At 35.1% G+C, this 23,052-nt stretch overlaps 1 protein-coding gene across 6 annotated transcripts in view; it reads right to left on the bottom strand.

Annotated features, from left to right (window-relative positions):
* The window catches only part of DACH1 (dachshund family transcription factor 1), a 354,945-nt gene that overhangs the window by 27,894 nt on the left and 303,999 nt on the right, over positions 1-23,052 (bottom strand). For 4 of the 6 annotated variants that reach the window (XM_064408601.1, XM_064408602.1, XM_064408604.1 and 1 more), the window contains 4 exons: positions 20,767-20,918; positions 12,250-12,397; positions 7,841-7,984; positions 7,306-7,374 (listed from right to left, as the gene is read on the bottom strand). In XM_064408601.1, the coding sequence (XP_064264671.1) occupies positions 7,306-7,374; positions 7,841-7,984; positions 12,250-12,397; positions 20,767-20,918 (513 nt within the window). Of the gene's footprint in view, positions 1-3,313; positions 3,381-7,305; positions 7,375-7,840; positions 7,985-12,249; positions 12,398-20,766; positions 20,919-23,052 lie in introns of all 6 variants that reach the window. The other 2 variants (XM_064408603.1, XM_064408606.1) reach the window with 1 other exon arrangement.

Here is a 23,052-nt window from a genome sequence, read left to right as displayed (position 1 = left end):
TAAAGGAGGGACGTGGAAAAGAACAGACAGAAATGCAGAGATAGGAGATAGAAGTTCTAAGAGAAAGATGCAACTCTTGAGAGGACTCTAATGATAAAGGAAATGTACTTAGCACTGGTCATCACAGTCAATATCATGCAGAAAACAAATGAAGAAAAGACTAAAGAGAAGTTAAACGTGTTGCAAAGAATAGTGATGTCTCTGGAAAAGAAATACATGTTCTGTCATTTGAGGATATTGAAAACTATTTTTAATAAATGATTAGTAATTTGAGAGTAGCCGTGCACTGGAAAATGTATTCTCTCTATGATCAGCAGCCAACAGTTATCTTCAAGTCTACAAACATGAACTCATAAAAATACTCAAAATTTACAGAAATTAGGACAAGTCTGATGTGATTGGAATTGAAAATAAGGACAGAAAATGTGACTGGAGGAGTGACTGAGACTGGCTAAATACATACATAGAAACACAGAAACCAGGGCACGGCACTGGAAGACACTGAGAAATTAGGTACTAAAAGTGATTAGCTGACAATAACTGAGACTGAAGTTGGCGGACTGAATTATTTACATTAATAGACAAGAACAGAACCCAGTGGCTGAGAATACAAGGAGGGGAGACAACACAGATAGGGTAAGAAAGTCAAGCAAAGTCATATAAGGTTTCTTAGAAGGAAAAGTCGTGGTGAGTAACTGGACATGTGGCATACAGACAGAACGTTATGAGTCAGTATCGAGACATCTGGATCTTGATTAGCAAGGATATTAGGCAGAAGAAGTCAAAACTTTAGGGGCTGGAATTATGACTGGATATAAAAAGAAACTTGCCTTGAAAGGTGTGAGGATAAAAAAGGAGCAAGAGAGAAACTGGAAAATTTGAAAGTTGTTATTAATGTTGATAGAAAACCCAGAAATATGGGAGAGCCAAGAAAAAGACAGCTTGATCGAGACACTGTTAGAGGTGATACAGGTTGCAAGAAAAATTAATGGAAGATTCTGTGCCCAAGAGCACAAAATGTATCCCAAAATGTCTTTATCTCTGCAAGTATTTGTAAAACTGCCATAGCAAAATGATCATTCCTTAGGCCACACTGCTCATATTATGGTATTACAGTTTATCAGTTGCTTGGTTAGCTTTATCACTGTGAATCTTAAAATTAAATTTGTATGGTTTTCAGATGTTGCATCACAGTGAAACTTCTGACTTAGTAGTTTATTTGTTAAGAAACAACCCTAGGAGATGCTTACCTAGGACATTAGTGAAGCAAAGTCCTCAGCTGTTAGGAAATGCCAAAATTAGGATTTAATATATGGAAGAAATTTATATTATAATTTACAACTATTCTGTAAAGCATGATGTCTAATTATGGAAATATTATACATAAACCAAGTATTATATAAAGCATTACAAGACACACTGACCACTGAAGATGAAGAAAATATTGGATAGATATCCCTTTATTCATCCATATTTTTGTCCCCTGCACTGAATGAGACAAGGTACTGTGAAAAATACAATATCTAATCACATAATTAAAGATTGTATCATGACACATACACAAAGGCAGTTGAACAAAGGTGCGGAAGACAACCTTAATTCTACCATTTCCTAATTTTGGAATGCTTGACTTCACAGCCTTGATAATGGCCTTTTCCAATAAAGTTTTTGATCTCATAAAAAATATCATCACATATTTCCACACACTTTTGTCCAAGATTTATATATAAGAAATAGAACTGTGTGCAGTAGATTCACAGAACCACCAAAAGTTCCCTTTCATTGTGGAAATCCTTCAGATATCCATCTTTCAAACACAAATATAACAAGCAAGAATCAAGGACTATCAGTAGCTGAGATTATTACTTGGATTACTTGGATTTTGCTTGTTGAAAAATAGATTAAACAAGTTTCAAAACAATGCAGAAACAATTTAGGTTATGTTTCAGGGCAAAAGACTAAAGCTGTATATAAGCAATTTTTATTAATTGGAGGGCAACTGCAGGGCAGCTTTCCCCTAATATTTGGGCAGCAAAATGCACACTTGCAATGGGCAAATTTAAATAATATTTTCTTTCTTGTTCTTGTTGAGTAGCCTGCAAAGGAACCTCATACATGACCAGTGTGCTGAGTTGCTGTTATTTTCTTTCTCTGTTGCTGGATCTGTTCAACATCCCTATTTCCTGCCTTGTCCTTTCTAGGAGGGGAAAAAAACAGATGGCCCTGGAAGGTTTTGTGAGCACGGTAGCTGAGTGGTTTTTCTTACATCAGGAAGGTATAAACTGAAACCACTTAGCATTACACTTAACTGAACTGCTAATATGAACCTAGAGAAGAGGTGGAGAACTAAAGAAAGGGAAGATGTCGGTGGGAAAGGGCTTAGAAAGGGTAAGTTCATTTTGCTAAGGGACAGAAAGAGTAGGTAACAGACACATTTGGAGTAAGGCTGATAATGTGCTAGAAGAAAAAAAAGTAATATTTACAGCAGAGTAAGGAACTGAGGTGTGAAAATTTGACCAATGGACAAGGAGGATAAACTTTCTGCTAGAGGAGAATGCATAGCTGAGGGAAAAACTGATTGAGAGTGAGCAGGATGGAAGGACTTTGAGAACACAGAAAATGCAAAGGGCCTCTTGCAACAAAAACAAACCTTTGAGGTAAAAAAACAGACAGACCTGAGAATTCAGGGAACTGAGCAGGGTAAGAAGACTTAGAAGAAAATGACAGTGCTAATTTCAGGAGCAGCTGGAATGACAGCATGCAGAAGTTGGAAATTATTTGGCAGAAAGCAGAAAAGGTACAAGCTGAGGAAATTGCTAGTAAATTTAAAATAAATGGAAAAGTGAAAAAATAGCAGCATGAAAGAAAGAAAATTTGACTAATCTTCTTCTTCTTACCAAGGATAGCTTTGGGACAACAGCACAAAACTATTTGTAAACAATTTGGCAAAAGGAACACATTACAGGAACATGACAAGGAAAGAATAGTCAGTGGTGAAGATGGTGCAGAACTAGAACACTTTTAGATGACTTTACAAAATTTGTGTGATCAGTGTTCAAACAGAATGAAAATGAAGGTACAGGACTTGGGAGGGAAACCACTGGGAGATAGAAAATTGGGAATGTGGGACATATAGAGTAAAAGAAAACATAATCATGTAGGCAGGCAAATACATGTTAACTAACCAGATGGAGAAGAAAATTGAACAGAAATAAGAAAGTAAAAGAGGCAGTAAATGTCATTGTTCTAGTGCTTAGGAAGAGGCCTGTTAACAAAACATATATAAAAGTCAAACATTATCTTTGTATGGTACCTTTTTGTGTGGGATGAGGGGGTCTTGGGAAACCGGATTGGGAGCTAGGCATAGGCATCTAGTGAACCTACAATACGTATGGAGAAGAGGATAATCTGCTTTATTATTATTTAAAACAGAAGCAAAGAAAACATTTAAAACCAGTGTCTTCACCAGTTCCTAATAGCTTAGTATCTCTTTCTATCGCTCAAAAAAATACATAAGTACATCTGAGACCCAAATTTAAATTATTTATTATTATTATTTTTTAACATTTTATGGATATTGCAGCAAACTGTTATCTACTCAGTATTTTAAAAACTCAAACACAACCCTAAAATACCCTGCATTGCTTCTTTTCATAGTTTTGTATTCAAATTCCTTTTTATTATTGCTCCCATTTTACAAAAGACTGTACATGTGCTAAAAGTGAATCTAAATGGGTGTTACACAAAGAAAAAATAGAACAGAACATACCCCCTTATTGACAAATGCAATTATCATCTATGCTAAAATTATTCCTTACTCTTCAAAGTGATACTTAAAAATAGTAACATTAGATATAACTTCAAGTTGACAAGTATCCATTTATTTATAATAAATAATAAACAAAATCTTTAGTTTTAATTATGATTTTCTTGCATAATTTTTTCTTAAATGCTGAAATTACACTTTGTATTTCAATTATATCACTTCCCTACAGAGCACTGAAGCTTTCCTACCTTTATTTGCTTAGTTATAAAACTACATAGCATGCTCAACACAGTAAATTGAAAAATGATTGTGGATAAAAAGACTATTACCCCAGGCATGCTTAGATACTGAGACACAGAGATCTTTTTGAGAGGAATAAGAATGTATTTCCCCAGTAAGAATTTTTTTCCCAGAACCTGAAAGATGTAAGAGGTGCTATTATATGTTTAATTATGGAATATACTGTATATAGAATAATAGACTATAATAAATATTTTTATACAATGTTTCTTCTATAGCGCATACCAAAGAACACAAAATATAATTTACAAATAAAATGTAAGGACACAATTGAAATTTTGTATAATTGTGACAACATGGTCTTTGTTGCCCCAAACAAAATCCAAGAAAGTACTGGAAAATATTTCAACCACTGGAAAGCTTTTGTCGAGTTTTGCAGATAAAGGGCCCCATCTGTACTGAGCATGCTTTATTCCAGTGCTTCAGCAATGAAGTGGTTCTTTCCCTGCAATTCCTTCTCCTCACTCCTGCCTACAATTGTCATGCTAAATACTGAAATTGGAACAGAATGCTAGAAGTGCTTCCCTCCCTGATATCCAGGCAAATTCACGAAAAAGAAACAGCAACGTGCTGAAACCAGTAGGGAATGTGAGCCTGAGCAGGGAGACGGGGAAGCAGACACTGCAGATGGAGATGGGAATTGCAACAGGGAAGGCTGGGAACAGGGAATGTCAATGCAGCTCTTGAAACGACTGGGTAAGGGGAGGAGGCAACAGGAAGGGTCAGACAGAGCCAGGGGGTCATGGAGAGAGAAAGAGCTTGTAATTAATGAAACAATCAGGGTGGCATGAAACTAAGTTCAGAAGAGAAAGACGGAAGAATGTGAAGTTGGGGGGAAAAGAAGAGCAATGTAACGTAGAACAAGGAGAAGTGTTGCATTAACAACTGACAAAAGGTAGGATTGGAAGGAGGAGGAAAAAAGAAGAAGGAACTGGGACAGATACACAGGGACACATAGCAAAGGAGACACAGAGAAAAGGAAATTTATGGTGAAAGGAAATCCTCCTTCCAATACTGGAAATGAACATAAAGAGTCCTGACATTTGGCATTACTTGCCTGCTATTAACTGTTTCTCAAACTATTTCTGAAGCCTGTCACCCTATAATGACTGATTTACATTGACAATATGTTCCTATAGTTACATTTGTCTTGTAGGGTTACATATTGCAGTAGATCTGAAAGTTCTGAACTACTGTATGATGCTTGAGCTGAATACTTTAAACTGAAAGACATGAAAACTGCACTTCTTGCTGCTTCTTTCCTTTTTATTAAAAACCCTCTGCTTTAGTTATATGTTAAGAGTACAAAGTAGATACAGGAAATGTCAGAATTAAGGTTGCCTTTACAATATGATTCAATATCACAATCAGAAAATATCATGGTCCAGTCTTGAACTAAATAATCATCTGTGGATTTTAGTTTTGTTTTTAATGTCTATCACCTGGGACAGATGAATCAAGGAAAAGCCATTACTGGGAATGTCTCCTGTAAATCTTTGATTTCATTTATTGCAAAAATGGAAATACATGAAATGAGCAGAGGATAGCTGGGAAAGAATGCATAGTCATTGTTCAAAAGCTGAAGCATTATTCCGATATAGTTTGGGATAAATCCTTTAGAATACATGCTCTCAAATTTGTGTTGCTCATATTATAAATATCCAACTTTATACTTCAGCCTATGAGCAATTCAACAGGAACAGTGATTTGATTACACCTGCATGCTTCTGCCAAAAATGCAAATTATCCTAAAAAATTAGGTCCTTGATAGTTGACAGTTAAGCAATATGTCATCTTCATCTGTATTTGACTCTGTTTCCCAGCTATCAAATTGGCATACTTCAAATTTCACTTCCTTGCAAGAATGCTCTGAAGATGGAACAATTAATATTTGCAATGAGTACAAGTACTGCAGCAACTGGTGCAGCAGCATGGCCTCCCAAGAAATTAGAAGTCTGTTTTAGCATCAAAAGAAGCAAAAAAATGTCTGTATTATAACAAAATGAAATAATGGCTGAATTCTTACCAAATTAATTATATCAAATGCTGTGAATAATGTGCCTGTTTTACAGGAAGGAAGGGAGGATTCTGGAGTAACAGACTTCATAACATGTATTCACTTCCCAGGCAACATTTAATCTGGCATATTCCAACTTCTGTGTTATTGACTCTGCAGACACAACTTGCTTTAAATGTCTTTGTTTATACATGCATGTTTGTCTTTCATAAGAACTTATTGCATCTTTGGTATTTGTTTATATGTTCAATCCGTTAAAAGCTTCTTGACTTTTTTATTTTGTTGTTACAGCCTCCTCGTGGCACATCAGTAACAACTCCTTGGAAGTTAGGAAATGTGATTAAATAACACACAGAAGATGTCAAATGATACTGTTAGGATGATTGACTTCAAAATGCAAAATAAAGGCAATTGAGTGTGATTACTGGAGCTAATCCTTTTAGGCTTGCCTCTGAAAAATGCACCTTCATTTACCATTGAAAACAATTGCTATTTTTATTGCTTAGTATTCATGTAGGTAGATTTAGCTTCTTGATAAGAAAAGATATTATAACATAAATACTATCTTCAAAATTTGCTCTTTACTAATATCTTGATGTTTGCAATGTATATATGCATTTAGATTCACAGGGGAAGTAATATGGCTCTCTTTAGTATTTCATGTATAATTTACTCAGCAGATTTGTTTTATTAAAATGTAAATAATGGGATGTGGTAAATGAAAATTCCAAGATGAGAATAAACAGCTTATTTATTGTTAATGCTCAGAGTAGCTTATTGAAACATACCTTTCAGTAACTGCCACTGACTATTAGCTATGAAATTCTCATCATGCCTTGAATGTTGCCCATTAGGTTTAGCCATTTGTACAGTTAAAAGGCTCAAGATGTTTCAAATATACCTTTAAAAACATTATTAACTCAAATCAAACTACATATTCACAAAAACTGCATTCAGCATGTCTGAGATTGAGACCAATACTGCTTCAAATTAATTATTCATCTTTAATTGCTCTGTATAAACAAAAATGACCTATTAATTTAAAGAAAATCTATCAGCACGGAATGTATTCTCTCTTATAAACAAGCAAGATGAACTTGACCTTGTTTGAACTTGTTTTGATGTGGCCCAGATGGTAGGCTACATGCTTGAATAGCAGTCTAAAGCTGAGGAAAAACTCATATAGCAAGATCTAGATTTATAGCCTTTTGCAAATTCCTACCTTGTATTGTCCTTTCAGCATCTGTTCTGCCCCCGCTGCGGTCAGCTTCTATCTCTGGGGTCAGAGAGTCTAGAAAGATAGAAAGGTAAGACTGACACATATTTCATTTGCTTCTTATAGCCCTTTTTACAACCTGTTACTCCAGTGCTGAATTACAATACAATCAACCTTTGTCAGTTTTTTTAATGTTGAACAATGACTGGAGGCCAGGACAATTTTTTGTTAGACTGAGAAGATTAATGAGCAATAGATTTTTCAAGCATAAAGGGGGGAGAAAAAAAGGAAGACAAAAATTGACTTCTCAAGCTAATAATATAAAATTGTCCTAGTTTGAACATTCTCTCCAGTGAGTTTATTTGCACATACTATATAAAGTAACAAAGCAAAAAAGATTGAGCTACCATTTGAATGAAGGAAAGAAAAGAGGTTTTCCTTTTATTCCCTTTCCATCATGTTATAAATTTTTAATATAACAAGATTCTTTTGGTACTTAAATTGAAAGTTAATGGCACAGAGGCAAAAATTGGCTTCTTACCATTTAGGACCCTGAGACTATCTGTTGAAGCTGCCTGTTTCAGTGTTTGCTCTGCTTGCTCTCGTCGTTTAGTCTCAAATTCAAGTGCTTCCTGCAATTTCCTCTTTGCCTTCTTTTCCTTCTTTAGCCTTTTCTGAATTATTGCTGTGGAAGGAAAATAACATCAGTGCACTCCAGTTTGGGTCTGAAACTTGGCTGCACAATGACCTATTAAGGGTCCTGAGAAACACTATAACTGAGATGTTCATATAAACCAATTAATTACACAATAACCAGCTAAATTACTTGAAATTTGTTGAAATCACCCTGGAATATTCTGATTGCTACTGTTCTATATGACAGTATTGGAAACTGTATGTGGTACCAAGCAATGACTTTTTCTTTTTTTTTTAATAAACAGCTGGGAATCTATGAATTTTCAAATCAGAAAACCTCGGAAACCAGCAATGGAATGTACTTTTTGAATTATCTGACGTAGATAAACCCCCATCTATGGAGGTGAGGGGGTTTTCAGAATTAATTTCATCATTTCTATTTCCCATAGCACAGTTAAGAGACACAGGGTGATGGAGTTCTTGCCTCCCTTCAGCTTCTCTTCCATAAGAGGGGGATCCATCTGCCTGGATCCTGAGCAGCCTCCACCCTCCTCTGGTCCTCATTTCTTGGGAAATCCCTGAGACTTCTAACTCCCCTCCAAGCACTGCTTCCTGCAAGCCATCTAACCTCTTGGTGCCTGGTCTCTTCCCCATATTTATTTCTTTTCCACATTTCCATTGTGTCTTTCCCTTCTCTCTTTCTTGCTTTCTGTTGGTGCCTGTCCCATCAGCCATCTAACCTTGAAGAACTCATAGCAAATCCTTTATGGTGCTGGATTCTCCGGTCAAGTAAATATTAATATGCTTTTTCAAATGTAGGGGAAAATGTCAGTAAAGAAATTAGTATTTTGAAATAAAATATAGAAAGTTCTTATGTAGAAAAAAATGTTTTTCTTTAATTTCTTCAGCTTAAACTCTTTAGGAAAAGGATGGCATTTCCAGTATGGAACTTCATCACTATTTTCTTTTCTGTGTTACCAGTGACTTACAACCACAAAGGTAAGACTTGTAAGATCCCTAACTAAAGGAACATATTACAAGTTATGCTCCTGATGGAAAAGGGTAAAGTCAACCAATTTTTCTACTCCATTACAGCCAAAGTGGATCTCTGAAGCAATCATGTAAAGTTGTAAAGCACAGCATTATCTCCTCCACCACATTCCAAACTGTTCTTATATAGCACATTTAGGGTTTTCATGGATGTGAATACAAAAAGCTTCTTCTCCTAAGATCTTCCTGGATAATCCTTTCCAGGAGATTCTGTTATTTAGACACTAACTAAAAAATTATCACTAAAGAATTCTTATATGCACCAGAAGAAATATCCTTACCAAACCCAGACACCAGGAACTGTTAGGTTTGCATGTTGAGATCTATCTAGCCCTGTATCTCACTGCAAAGTAACCTTTGGTATATGCCTAGGAAAATACAAAAAATACTTCCACCAGTTCATATTTCCCAGCGACAGTGGACTGTGATGGTGGTATCATTCACAAAATGCAAATAATGAAACTTTTAAAGGGAACTGTCATTGTTATTACCCTTTCATTCATATGCTAAGAAGAACCACCTTTTAGATGATCTTGTATATTTTGTGCTGCTATACAGAACTGTTCAGGCACAAAATTAACATAAGCACATATCCTGTAGTCAGAATAACTACATAATTTACATCCAAGACTTTGGAATTTTGGTTCTTTCTCATTTTCTACAACACCAACTACTTTACAGGCTAATTAGCTCATACTATCAAAGAACATCTAGCATCTATACAAAGGCTAAACTAAATACATTTTGAATCATTGCATGGTTTTAATGTTTTCATTATAAGTACTTTGAAAGTGATTGCAATAAATGAGAAGGAAACATATGTTGCTTTCTGAATTAAAATGTCATCATGGCTGACACATTGTAGATGTGACTACAGCAGTCAGAGCCAGAATTAGCAAACCCTTACTGTGTAGCTGCTCACAGAAGAGATATTATCCTACTTTCACCAGTTGATGAGACACATCCTACAGCCTTAGGAATCGCTAATTGGAAAATTTAAAAAGAAGGAAGGAAACAGTACAGTAAATAAGCAGCTCTGTAGAACGTACAGTAGCAGCCGTGAATCCAACAGTCCATAAAGAAAGGCAAAAGTATTCATCTACAGCCACTAAACAGAATTATATTTGAGTTGTATTAACATGATGAGCAAAAGATAGATAGATGTTGCCTAATGCTGAAGATGCCCTTCACATGAAGGGTTTGACTTGTATGTGACACAGTGGCTTGTGTTTCTAGGCTGCAGCTTTTAAGTGTTTTTTCAGTATTGCCATACGGTATCTCGTCACTTAGCAGGGAAGCTGGTACATTTCTCCCTTCTTGCTCATGCTTCCATTAAGACATGAAACCTTCTTTAAGACATGACACTTGCTATTTGAAAAACTAATAGTAGGTAAAGGCTCCTATGCATTTTTCTGCCTTTAACTGAAGAATAAATTTTCACAATAATTACAACCTGGCCTTATTTTTTCTCTCTTACTTCGATCTGTTTATTTGAAAGAATAATACATACTTTTCTTTCTTTTATCCAGAAGTATCCACTAGCAGAGATAGTCATCCTCATTATATTTGGTTTGCTGCATACCACCATTAACTGTTCAAATCCATTCCTCTTTGGTCTGTTTTCCCAGAGCAAGATTGTCATTAGAGGGATGAATATACAAAAGCAGGTAATGCATCATGCTGAAAATAATATTGCCAATTATTTCAGCAACCTGAACACAATAAGGGACTATCCCATGTTTTTTTTCTGAAATACAACTTTGAGTGAAATTCATTTTGCTTAATTTTATCTTTTCAAAACACATATGTCTAGCACAGCCTTGTCAACCGTGTGACCTCTGGAGTTAAAGGGAAGAGAAAGAAGTCTTCAAGTGCGACTGATCCCACCTACCTATCTGAGAACAGGCTATACAAGTTTCTTTTTTTATTGTACAGAAAGAGGACTTCTATTCATTAAAATGAGATGCTTAATTTGTAGATGGCAAAACTAAAGATCAGATGGGTTCACTCTCAAACCTTTTCTGCTTTTCATGTGATTGTACAACTCTAAAAAGGAACATATATTTTAGCAGTTGTGAGAAAATTGTGAAGACTAACCAAATTACTTTACTCTTTTACCAAGTTAATTTAAAAGTGTAAGTAATACAATTGTATTGAGCAGAATGGACCAGTTGTGGACAAAGGGATGACTCATTGCATAGGTGTGATAATTGTTAACAGCAATTGTCTTTCAAAATATACTCTCATAAGTTAAAAAAGGGTAATTAATGATGTGATAGTCCTACCCTTTAATGGGTCAAGGCATGAAACAAGATTACATTATGTACATTATGTACTCACTGCTAGCATGTTAGTTTAAGGCATAATGACATTGGCTGTGAATTCAATTGTTCTTGGGATTCTCTGTTTAGGTGGTTACCAGAAAATTAAACTGGACAAGAAAAGACTTGTAACTCCAGCCCTGCAAAAAATACACATCTGACTTGTCATGCAAAAAATACACATCTGAGCTAAACAGCAAGGGAGTTCCAGAGGTTAACTGTCCTTGCAAAGCAATCAGGCACTATTAAAAGGTGAGACATACAGAAACAGAGAAATGAACACATGAAAAAAGATAGAAACATGCTTGTAATGCAAATAGTTAGGGCAAATCACTCCAAACTGCCTCACCTTCATCATCATTGTAATTATTTAAAAATCCCTTAACACATACAGGCTTTACAGTGGGCTGAAGTTAATGCCACAAATGCTACTAATGCTTCTGCTTCATCAAGAAAAACCTTCACTGTTACTTCTACAAACGTATTTTACCTACTATGCATTATGAAGATCTCATATATTTCCATTATATTTATATTTCCTACACAGATCTTGCCTAAATATGCACTGTAAGAACAGAACAGAGTTCCTAAAAACTTGCAGAGTCCTAAATTTGATACAAATTGTATTAAGTAGCTATCCATTTTCCTAATGATCACAACCTACAAAAGTCTGTTACGGCATATAGGGTATTTATAATTAATTTTGTATTACTGATGTAACAATATTCAAGAAAAATGTTGAGAAAAGGGAGGGTCCTTGCTCCAAGTCTCATGAAGACCCTATACAAAATTAGGCAGATTATAAAACATCCCTCATTGCAGTCAGCTGAGACCTAACATGATTTAAGGGAGGTAAAATTTTGATAAAACCTAAGTGTTTTATAGAAAATTGTTTCCTAAGGAAATAAATAACAAAGTGTTTATGTCTGCTTAATCAAGGTACCTCTGTTCTTCTGCTCCACAGCCAACTGTTTTTCAAGTGTTTCTCTCAGTTCTCGTTCCCTGAAGAGTTCCATCTTCAGCTCTGTTTTTTCCAGTTGGACTTGTTTCTCTTGAGCTCTGGCATTATCTATAGCAACCTTTAGTAGACCCTGTTCAGAGATAAAGTTGGATATTTGGAGAATGTCAGAACAGCTGACATAACAACTGACTATTGTTATTTTTCCTTGATAGTGATGTAATATTTTAGAAATAAAAAAATTCTGTCACAGGAACAAAGTTACCTATTATCAACAGCAATTTTTTAACTAGAATTAACTTTTTAACAGGTGGGCAAAAATCTGTAAAAAGATGGGAGTCAGCTTTTCTTAGAAAAAGCAAACTCACCTCTGACTGTGCATATAACTCATGTGAAAAACATACAGGAATAAGTTTACTCCTCTTAAGAAAAATTGGCAATCTCACAGTCACATCATACACAGAATTCAATTTCTAGTCCAACTCAAGCCAATAGAAATTAGCTAAAAGAGAAAGGCTCTTTTAAAGTCGTGCCTTCTTGCTCCTCATCTTTGTTAATTACTATTAATTTCAAATATTTACATATATCATTAAGGTTCCACAGACTATAGGAATATTGAGATAGTAAGGAAAGGACAGTCACAAAGCAGGAAGACATCTCTGTTTTAACAAGTCTGTTCCTTGATTTGTAGGATTATTATCTCACAGAAAAACAAAACACAATCATCTCTTGATTTCTTGACCTGAGATGGTGGATACAAACTCTACCTTTCCTCCTGTTGCTCATGTATCAGGAAATAAAAATTCAGATTATTTTAAGCTTCCTTTGAGAATTTCAACTTCAAAATTCCTTCTTCTTTTGCAAGGAAATCGGATGATCCTGGCACAGCTTACAGCATATTATTAATAATATTAACTAGATAGTTAGGACACCGAGACAGGGCATCAAAATTTAAGGAGAAATGGAATTGAAATAAATGAGCATGCAAATATCCTTTTCCCTTTCTCAAAACCCTGGCCATCAGGCTCTTGGGTCTACACCCGAATCTCCTACAGACGCTATCATAATAAAGTAGATAATTAAGTGTGGATATTCATACATGAACCTCCATGGATATGTAACTAACTCCTATATCCTAGGCAAGAATTCTGATAACTTAACCCTAGAGATAATTTGACCCAACAGAGATTAATTACTGATATAAAGCAAAACAATGCCAGCTAAAGAGACAGACCACTAGTCCCCAATGGTTTTGCTAGGGAAACATTCAGCTAACAGATATAAGGTTCACACTCAAGACCTGGTTTGAGTACTACAGACATAAAACCATGATGCCCCTCTCCCAAACAAGCTTCCTCATCCCTCAGCCACACTTCCTAAACTGGATTCTGGGTTGCATGTTTTTTTGACTTTTTTTTAAATATCTCCTGAAGAAGAATGGAAAAAGAAGCAAATATAATGATATTTGAGAAATAGAACAAATATTTTTGTGAGTCTGCACATTTATCCCACTAGTCTTCCCAGTGTCAATGATTGGTGTGAAATTTGTGTCCTTCAAACTCCTCTTTTAGTTCTGTTTTCAGAGCCTGTTATTTTCAGTGCTCCTCATCCTTCTTCTTAAATTGTTGCCTCAAATCTTGTCATGTTTAGAGCTTAATGCTCTGCAGCTCTGTTGCACTTCAATCTATTGAAATCCAGAGAAGCTAGAAGAACTCAACACCTTCTGATAGCAAGGCCCAGATGGTCAGCAAAATGGTATGCACTAAATAAGAACTGAACCATGTTTGGAAATATGGTAACACAACAAATGTCCTCACAAATATGTTTAAAGTTTGAGCAATTTTCTTTTTGCTGTTGAAAAATAACTAAATCACAAACATCTTTTGGGTTGAGTGTTAAACCTGAATGATTACTAAAGAAAAACAAATAAATCTACCTGAAAGCTCTAAGTACATATGTAAAGCAAAATCCAATTTGAAATATTTGGAAAGTGTTTACAATCTATTTATTGTAAGTTAATATTAATTTGAATTTCTGTTCCTTTTCCTTGGCCATATTCTCCTGTGTTTGATGCATTTGAATTAGTAAGAAACTGAAGTAGGAGATGTTTATCAATACCCACTTCTGGCTTATGCTTAAACGCTAGTGTATTTTAATCTCCTTCTATTCCTAACTCACTGGAACATGTGATTCATCCAAATCATAAATAAACCAGATCAAGAGAAATTACATTAAACGTATTTGTTGATGAAAAGTGTATTGTCTTGTAAGTTAAAAGCTGCAAACACTGTCTTCCCAAATTCTAAAAATCCATCTTGTTTAACAATAAAATCAAGCTGCTAAAGCAACTGCCATCTTTACTCAAATCAACTACATTCATGTACATGTTTCTTCTTCATCAGGAACAAACAATTAGTAACAAATGAAAGAGATCATTATATCAAGTGCCCTTTTAGATCACCCCAATTAAAACTTTAGTTTAGCTGTATTTTAATTCTAAGATACCAAATTCTAATTTTCTGCTCTGATTGCTCTTGTTGACTTATCTTTGAAAGATGTACTCTCAGTGCAAAGCCTAGAGATTATTTAGCAAGATGCCAATGTTGGCATCACTTAATGTGTTGATTGGTTGTATTATCAGTAGCAGTTTAAAATAAATTACTATTAAACTATTATTGTCCTTGGCTGAGAAAACACAATATTTTGGTGTTCTTTAAATATGAAACAATCATTATGAATAAACATGGAGAATAACACTAGAGTGTAACACTGATGTGCATAATTTTATATTAAGAATTGCTGCAAAGTATGAAGCTGCTAAAAGAATATTACATTTTCTATTGAGTTTCTGCACCACACTTCCTCCCCCAGCCTTTCGTTTTTTTTTATACTTGCTAACATAGCTAATGGTAATACATTACCTATTGCTGCTGATTATGTCTGAAAAATATTAGCTTTTTGGAGCCAAGATTCACTAGGGACTACTTACAAGCTACACAAAATTAAGTTTCGTTTTTAGAAGTTAAATCAGTGCACATCAGTAGGCATCCAATGTGAAAAAAATCTGCACTAGAGCCAAACTGATGCATACAAAAAGTGCTGTTGCTGCCAATGACAGCACTAATGCAAAAATACTGAAAACATTCAATATCTCCCTTTATTCAGTGCAGAAGGGGCTGAGAAAAACTAAAAAATACATCTGAAAAATCATCAGTGCCCCCTGGAACAGGAATAACAATTTCAGAGTTGCATGAAATTCTATTAATTCTCCCAGTGGAACAGCTGTAGAAGATTATACAAAATGCAGTATGTCCAACTTGTATGTGCTACAGCTAATCCTCTAACCTGATATTAAATCAATATGCTGCCAATGACAATGGGAAATGCAGTGCAACACAGGACATTAACAAAAAGAAAATATTTCTCTTTAGGGAAGGTCAGATGTTATGGAGGCTGGATAATGATAATTGCAGTGAACATGCTCAGGTTCCAGATTTTAATACAGTATGGCTCTATCTGGAGCCTGGCTTTAAGCAGGGCAGGCCGTTCTTCTCAGTATCTCTCTTAATTTTTATTTCAATGTAATGCCAAAAATGGACATTTCATTCCCTGGACATTTATAGATCATTCTGATTTGTTTACTTTACTGTACTTGTTTTAGTATTTTCACTGACAAATTCTTTGGACCTGCCTCAAACACAATGCTAAGTTGATATATGAGTTTCTTCCCATTGTCTGATCAGAGAACACCTCATATAAAGGCAGCCTTATGATCCTACTTCTAAACTAAACATACATCAAACCTCAACTCAGTCTTAAAACCAGTAATTCTCATCACTATTTTTAAATAATGCAAATAATGTGTTGCCTACTTTTAAAGGGGTGGAGGGGAAGGTGTATAGAAGCTCCTTCTCTTTCTAGCTGCATCTATAAGTGTGTGTTCCAACTAACAGAATTTAGTTGGCTACACGTTTATATGTGACATAAAAATGACCTTGCTAATTAGTTTGACAGTCTGTCTAGTAGATCATATCCTGTTTCCAACAATTGCCCACACTGAGTGAAAAAGGGAAACTAGAAGATCGGGGCATGAACATTAGTAAGCTTTCCTATTCAAAACTCCTGGCTTCCAGAGGGTTGCAGATCAGGGGGTTCTTTCTGCAGTATTAGCTATTCATGGTGAAAACACTTTCAAACAACATTGCTTCTCTTTTAGTACAGAAAATATATATAATTTGTATGCTGTCATCATTAAAAGCATACAGTGAAAGGCTCTAGAAAAAAAATATATATGTACAATTCTAGTTAACTTCACATGTTAATTTTTGAATATCTGCTATTTATAACTGACTAGTGACTAAGTACTGTGAACAAGACAACACGGTTAAAATATCTCCAGAGATGACTCCTGAAAGTGAACTTTTTTAATATCTCAGATTGCATACTTCATCACAGATAAAGGCATACTTTACAAGTATAAATTATATTTTCCATTAATATTTTCTGTGAAAAAATGAAACAATTCTCTTGAATTTTAGCAAAAGATAGATAAAACAACATGAAGTAAAACTGGGATTTTTTTTACTTTATCTATTATTTGCAGTGTTTTGCCCTTAGTATTGATAGACATTAACAGTGCAGGTGACTCACAGCAATAAAGATAGTTGTTTTCTTTGTTTTCAGAAGGGAATTTAGTTTGCAACCATGCTTTTATTAATATCAATTGGAAACTTGTAAGTTATTTTAGGTATCTCTTTAAAAATATTTAGCAATAAAAATGTTTCTATGTCTTGATAGAAAAATACAGCTATCATGGCGCAACTATATAATCCCTTAGATATTAATGGAAATTCAGCTCAGGGACAGTAGAGATTCAAAATCTAAAAGCTTGAAAAAACATTACTATTACCCAAGAATATTGTAGCATCATAAAAGGCCGTGGCTGTAACACACTTTGGCATAATCAGGCCATGACTCAAAAAGGTAAACTTATGTGAGGGGTACAGAGACATCTTTAGCCTTCTCACTAGCACATACACAGCACTTTGCTGTGACTCACTTTCCTCCACCCTTCATCCTCCCTGCAACTGCACTTAGACTTCCAGCATTTAACCCAGAAGAAATCTACAAATACACTTTGTGAAAAAACAGACATAACACTTGATTTAAGTTCTCTGGGGAAATTTATTTTCTCTTCCTTTTAGATGTGCAGATATAAATCCAAATTAGAAAATATATTCCCAATCTTATTCCTTTTTTTAATGTGTGTATTTTCTTAATTATATTTTTTAAGAGTTTATTATTTGTATTTCAGCAGTCCCCAGCAAGAACAACACTGGTTATTTCAGGTATTGTATATTGTTATTATCTCCTGTTTAAACGTACAAATAATTAAATATTGTATTTTGCTTAAAGAACTATTTATGGAGAAGTAAAAATAACCTCATATACCTGGTATACAGAAAGACATACTGGTGACAGCAAAAGCAAATAGGCTAGTTTAATATTTGCCTAAAATTATGAATTTGTGATTGGGGCTATCCATTTAACTTTAGTATGGATGGAAGAAAGAGACTCACTTTTGCTCAGAGGTAACTGCTAAAAAATTACTCAGACTACTAAAACAGGATTATAGTTAGGCACTGTAACAAGTTCAGCTGAGCTCATCAGCATCTGCAGGACTACAAGAACATTTGTTTTCAAATAACAAAATGTTTAGAAATTTCATTCACACACTCAAAAAGCACTGTTACAATGACAAGATTTAGGATCGTTTTTACCCTGTCTAAATTAGAGCTCCTAGTGCCCATATAACACCCTAATCCTGTTAGGTCTGTATTATTCTGATCCTGCATCACAGAAGGGGATCATGGCAGAGACATCCACTGTCAAGTCCATGCAATTTGGTGCAGCCAGAAGCTCCTTGCCTGTATATTCCTGGGATGATCACATCCCGAAAATCGAGGCTACCTCCAGTGCGATATGTGCTAGCTGAAGGTGCTCCCCAGAGCCATGACCTAACAAAAAATGTAGACTTGCATTTCACAAGCAGACATATACCCTTTCAGTGAAAGGACACATGCCTATTTTCAGCATGAATGACCCTGATGAAAAAAGAGCAGCATTTACCAGATCTACTCATGAAGCCATTTGAGGCTTCATGAGTAGATCATGCTTGCTCCACTGCTGCAACAGGAGAACAGTGAGGGATCACACTGCTCCACCTTCCCATGGAAACCACCTCTCTGTTGACAGGGATGCAGAACACATCAGGTCCAAAGGACAGTAAGGAGTTATTGACTCACAAAAAAAAGTCCTTCTAATTCAGGTAATAAATGCATCATGGGTTTCAGGTACGGTTTATGCATTTCCTAGCAAAGTTACAAATCACAGTGCAATCAGGGATCATGGTACAGAACTGCCTCTTCCCACAGATGCCATCAACAAATTTGAACTTGTAATCAAGTACCTAAAACTGTTCTGGAAGTGTCAGCATCACAGTATCTAAGTCATTTGTGGGCATGGGGTGACCCCCTCTCATTGTAATAGCAATGAAATATCAATATGGAAACCATTTTAAATGGTATTTATTAACAAAACTGCCACTATTGTCCATATGATATTGTAATATACTCTACTGCTGTTAAAGTCAACTTTTCCTACACAGATGGGAAAATCAAGTCATTTTATTTATTTTCTTAATTTATGAAGTGGATTTCTGATGTTGTCCTGATAAAAAACCTGGAGCAGAGGTAAGGGAGGGAAATACCTTTCATATACTGTTATGAACGGATTACAGGAAATCTGTCAAAACTATGTATTGTGATGTGGGGACATACTGAAAAAATTCAGAAGGCCTTATGTCCCACCACTTTCCACTAATAGATGATTCGTCATGATATGGAATCTCAAGGAGCAGGACATTGAAAAGTGCTACAAGAGAAGGCACAAAAAAGTTTCTGGTTTGTTTATGATGTTGTCTTTTATTTTATCTTTTCATTCCAGGTAAGATTAGAGTATTAAAAAAAAAAAAAAGTAATGACTGAATTTCACATTCACATTTTCTGTAAAACAAAACTGAATGCATTGTTGGCAAATTAATCCTGGTCATTTATTTTGAAGTAGTGCAGCACCCTCATATTCAATCACGAATCAGCTAACCTGTTGATGCTGAATGCTTTGCTCATTAGGATGCCGTCTAGAGACATTGAGTGCAAACATTTGTCAAAATAATTACTAAGAACTTTTCTGTACATGTATGCACAGCTAAAAATGTACTAACTACATTTATGCTTTAAGAAAAAAATACAATCTTTACAGATTGCAGCAGATACATTACAAGAATACTGCTATGAAGTTATCTTGGTTCATTATTTAAATATTTAAGATGCTAAGTCTCATAATTGCAAAAAGTAATCATAAATATGCTTTTTCAGACCAGGAAGAGATAGTAATATTTACTTCTTAAATAGCAGTATTTTTCCATTATTAGACCTCAAAACACAACTAATGAATGGCTCATATACTTTTCATAAAACAATTCTGAAGTGCCATAAACTTTAATGAGATTGCTTCAGACAGTAAAGTGAGCAGGATTTGGCCCTGGTCCGTCATATCCTTCGCTGCATAGAATACAATTGATTTTATGAGTTTGCAGGAAGGAGCAGAAAATATATGGTGACAAATTGGAAGTTGGTAGCTGCCCAGACAAGGCTTCTCTGGAATATGTAATATGGCTGTATTATTTCTGGCACTATCATTTTGCTTCTGCATGCAACAATACAACCATATTGTTGCAAAATTTGCGTATGGGAAACACAAGATAACTGAATTTGTGGACAAAAAAAGAAATTCTTAATTCTAATATGAAATGCTAACAATTTGGCTTCAAGCTATACACAGTGTATACTATAAATAATATTTGAACACGGCTTTACTACACACACAACAGACATTGTGACTACCAAATAGGAAATCTGTATAAAATTTGGTAATACCCTTTGAAGTCTATTCTTTGAAGACAGTACTTTAAGTGAAATGAGCTTATTTATAAGTGCTTTTTGTAAATGCTTTTACGGCAGACACATTTCAAATAGCTTTAAATATCATTTCTACCATGCCACTCTAGCAATATGAAATAACCATTTATTAAAGAACTCTTTCTCTATTTAGTAAATGAGATAAAGTTAAACAGTAAGATACATTTCATTAGCCTGTAATAAAAAGAGCATTGAAGACAAATGTTGTTAAACACATCGATGTAATTTACATTGAATTTTCTGCTGTGGTTTAATATACAATCTGTATTTTTATGTACTGTATCTGACAGCTTCTAAATTCATTTGTTTGCTGTGGTTCCTTTAAAACCAAAATTACAGAAAAGTTTCAGCAAATTAGTTGATCCAAATAATCTTATGAACTGATTAAGCTAGAATGGTTTTATTAATTTAGACAAAACTGGCTCCTCTCCATCCCTTTAAGCCGATCTATGAAAAGGCCTACCTGGATGTTAGTCAGAAGGGTCTCTATGGAGGACAATCCATCAGGGAACAGAAAAGGAGATGGAAAACCCGGAGGTAGTGGTTGCCCATGCCCAGTTAGAGAAAGTTTGTCAAGGCTGTCTCTTGCGGTTGGTGTGGAGAGCGGGGTCTCATCTGTATGTGATTGAAACAAAAATATAGAACAAGTTACGCTTGTCTGTTTTTATTAGACCTCAGTAATGGCTTCCCTAGTGGTTTCCAGAACATTTATTGCAAATTGGTTCCTGCTATCAGGAGAAAATGCTTTCTGCTGAATTTTCTTTAATGAAAAAGCTGTGGAGATACAACAAGATAACATTAATGAGTAACTTTATAAGCCTTTTAAATGCAGTCTCTAATGAGACTGAGTTTACAGTGCCATAGAATCTTTTTAAAACAAATATTATCTCACATATACTTGTGATAATATATTCAGGCTGACTTTATGGGCACCTTCCCAATTATCTCATTTTAGTTTGTGTTCTATTTAGATTGACAATAGAATATTTTCTAGCATCACATATATTTTGTATATGAGAAGTATTTTAATACGAGGCTTCCCATACAATTAACCCTTCCCGCTCTTAATGGTTTCACTTACAGCTCAGAAGATTTTGCAACACCAAGAAAAGCTCCTCAATACATTTTTCATCAAGAAAATACACCTGATTGCCACAATTAAAACATGCTCTAAACAGTACATGAAATTAATAGCACAGTAACAATCACTGGCCTGATTTTTTTTTTTAAACATGGATATGTTCTAACAATTAGTGTTGAACTCCTTAGTGGGATCTTTGTAAAAATCAGATCTGATCGCTTCTGAAACCACAACGGGAAAAACTTGCACAGCTGTAAGACTTCTAAGATTAAAGTTTCACAGATAATCTGTGAACAGATTAAGAAGTGGAAAAAAAAAACCAACCCACCCACCCCCCAATTAACAGAAACTTCAACAACCTCATTTGTGGGTTTTTTTCATTTTTTTTTTCTTTTTATTTTCTGGAATATTTTTAGGCTACTGTTGATATGATATAGAAATTTAGGTCAATTTCTTTGCACCAGATGTTAATCTGAATTCTTTAAAAGGAAAACTATCTATACATATATATATATACATACATATATCTATACGTACTCTTCTTACCGAGGGCTCAGTCATTAACTTGACCCATATTGGTGTATCCCAGTACAATGCAAGGACATCAGAATGTAATGAAGGTATCACACAGATTCTGCACAGCTGTATGACTACAAAGGAGTTTGTCAGACTCACTTTCTTCCATTTTGGCTTTGGCCATTGTAAGTTACATATCTTTTGGGGTAGTCACATTTCTATTTATTTATTTATTTTATTTTAGTTTCAATAATTATTGTACTTCTCTCTTTACTTTATCAGATATACTAAAATTATATCTGAAAGTTGATCCTAGTTGCCTAAAAAGAGCTCTCTCTTGGACTGAATGCAGTATTTTCCTAAGTGGACATAGTCTAGGACCACGAAAATTGAAATCTGGAACCTAACAAAAGGTTAGAGCATTGATGACTGCAGGATAGGACATTCATAAAGTCCCCATCATTCCAACAGTCCCCATCACTATTCCTACAGATGGAAGCAACCTCTATCAACCACACTCGGGTGCAGATTTCTTGTCCCATTTCCTCACCAGTTCTGTCATGCTGGCCAGTATTTACAGTGCTAAAGTAATAGCTTTTCCGACTATGTCCTTCCACAGAACTATCCAAACAGGCATTTGGACATCCGCTGCTGGGCTGGTCCCACTTAGGTATTTTATAGCCAGTGGAAAGAAGCAGATACTACTTCAAAGTTCATCTGAACTCTCACAGGCATCAACTGCAGAAAGAAGCAAATCTTCCTCTCAAAGATTTCTTCCTGTTGACTGTAAGAGAAACCTAAGATGACCACCTCAGATAGAAAGATCTGTTTTGGGGGAGATCCTGTACTGGGTGCTGTTGTTCCTACTTCTCTGTGGCTCAGGTGGAGGGCAGACTACACAAGGAGGAAGACTGTTCCTTATGCCCTGTTTGTCACAGTTCAAGCCATAATTACTGCTTTTACATAAAGTCATCATTCAAAAGCTTCCCAAGTTGAAGTTCCTGAAAGAAATTAATGTTGACCAAGGGAAACTTCAGACCTTTCAGATCATAAAGGATTTTTTCACCTATATTTAAATTTTCCAATCATGCTACAGAGTACTGAGAAAAAAATGGCTCTAGATCACTGAACCATTTTCTATCTATGTTACTG

This window comes from Passer domesticus, chromosome 2 (assembly GCF_036417665.1).
Source record: "Passer domesticus isolate bPasDom1 chromosome 2, bPasDom1.hap1, whole genome shotgun sequence".
NCBI classification, from domain to species: domain Eukaryota; kingdom Metazoa; phylum Chordata; class Aves; order Passeriformes; family Passeridae; genus Passer; species Passer domesticus.
Note: the sequence above shows the minus strand (reverse complement) of the source record. Positions and strands in the feature narration are given on the sequence as shown.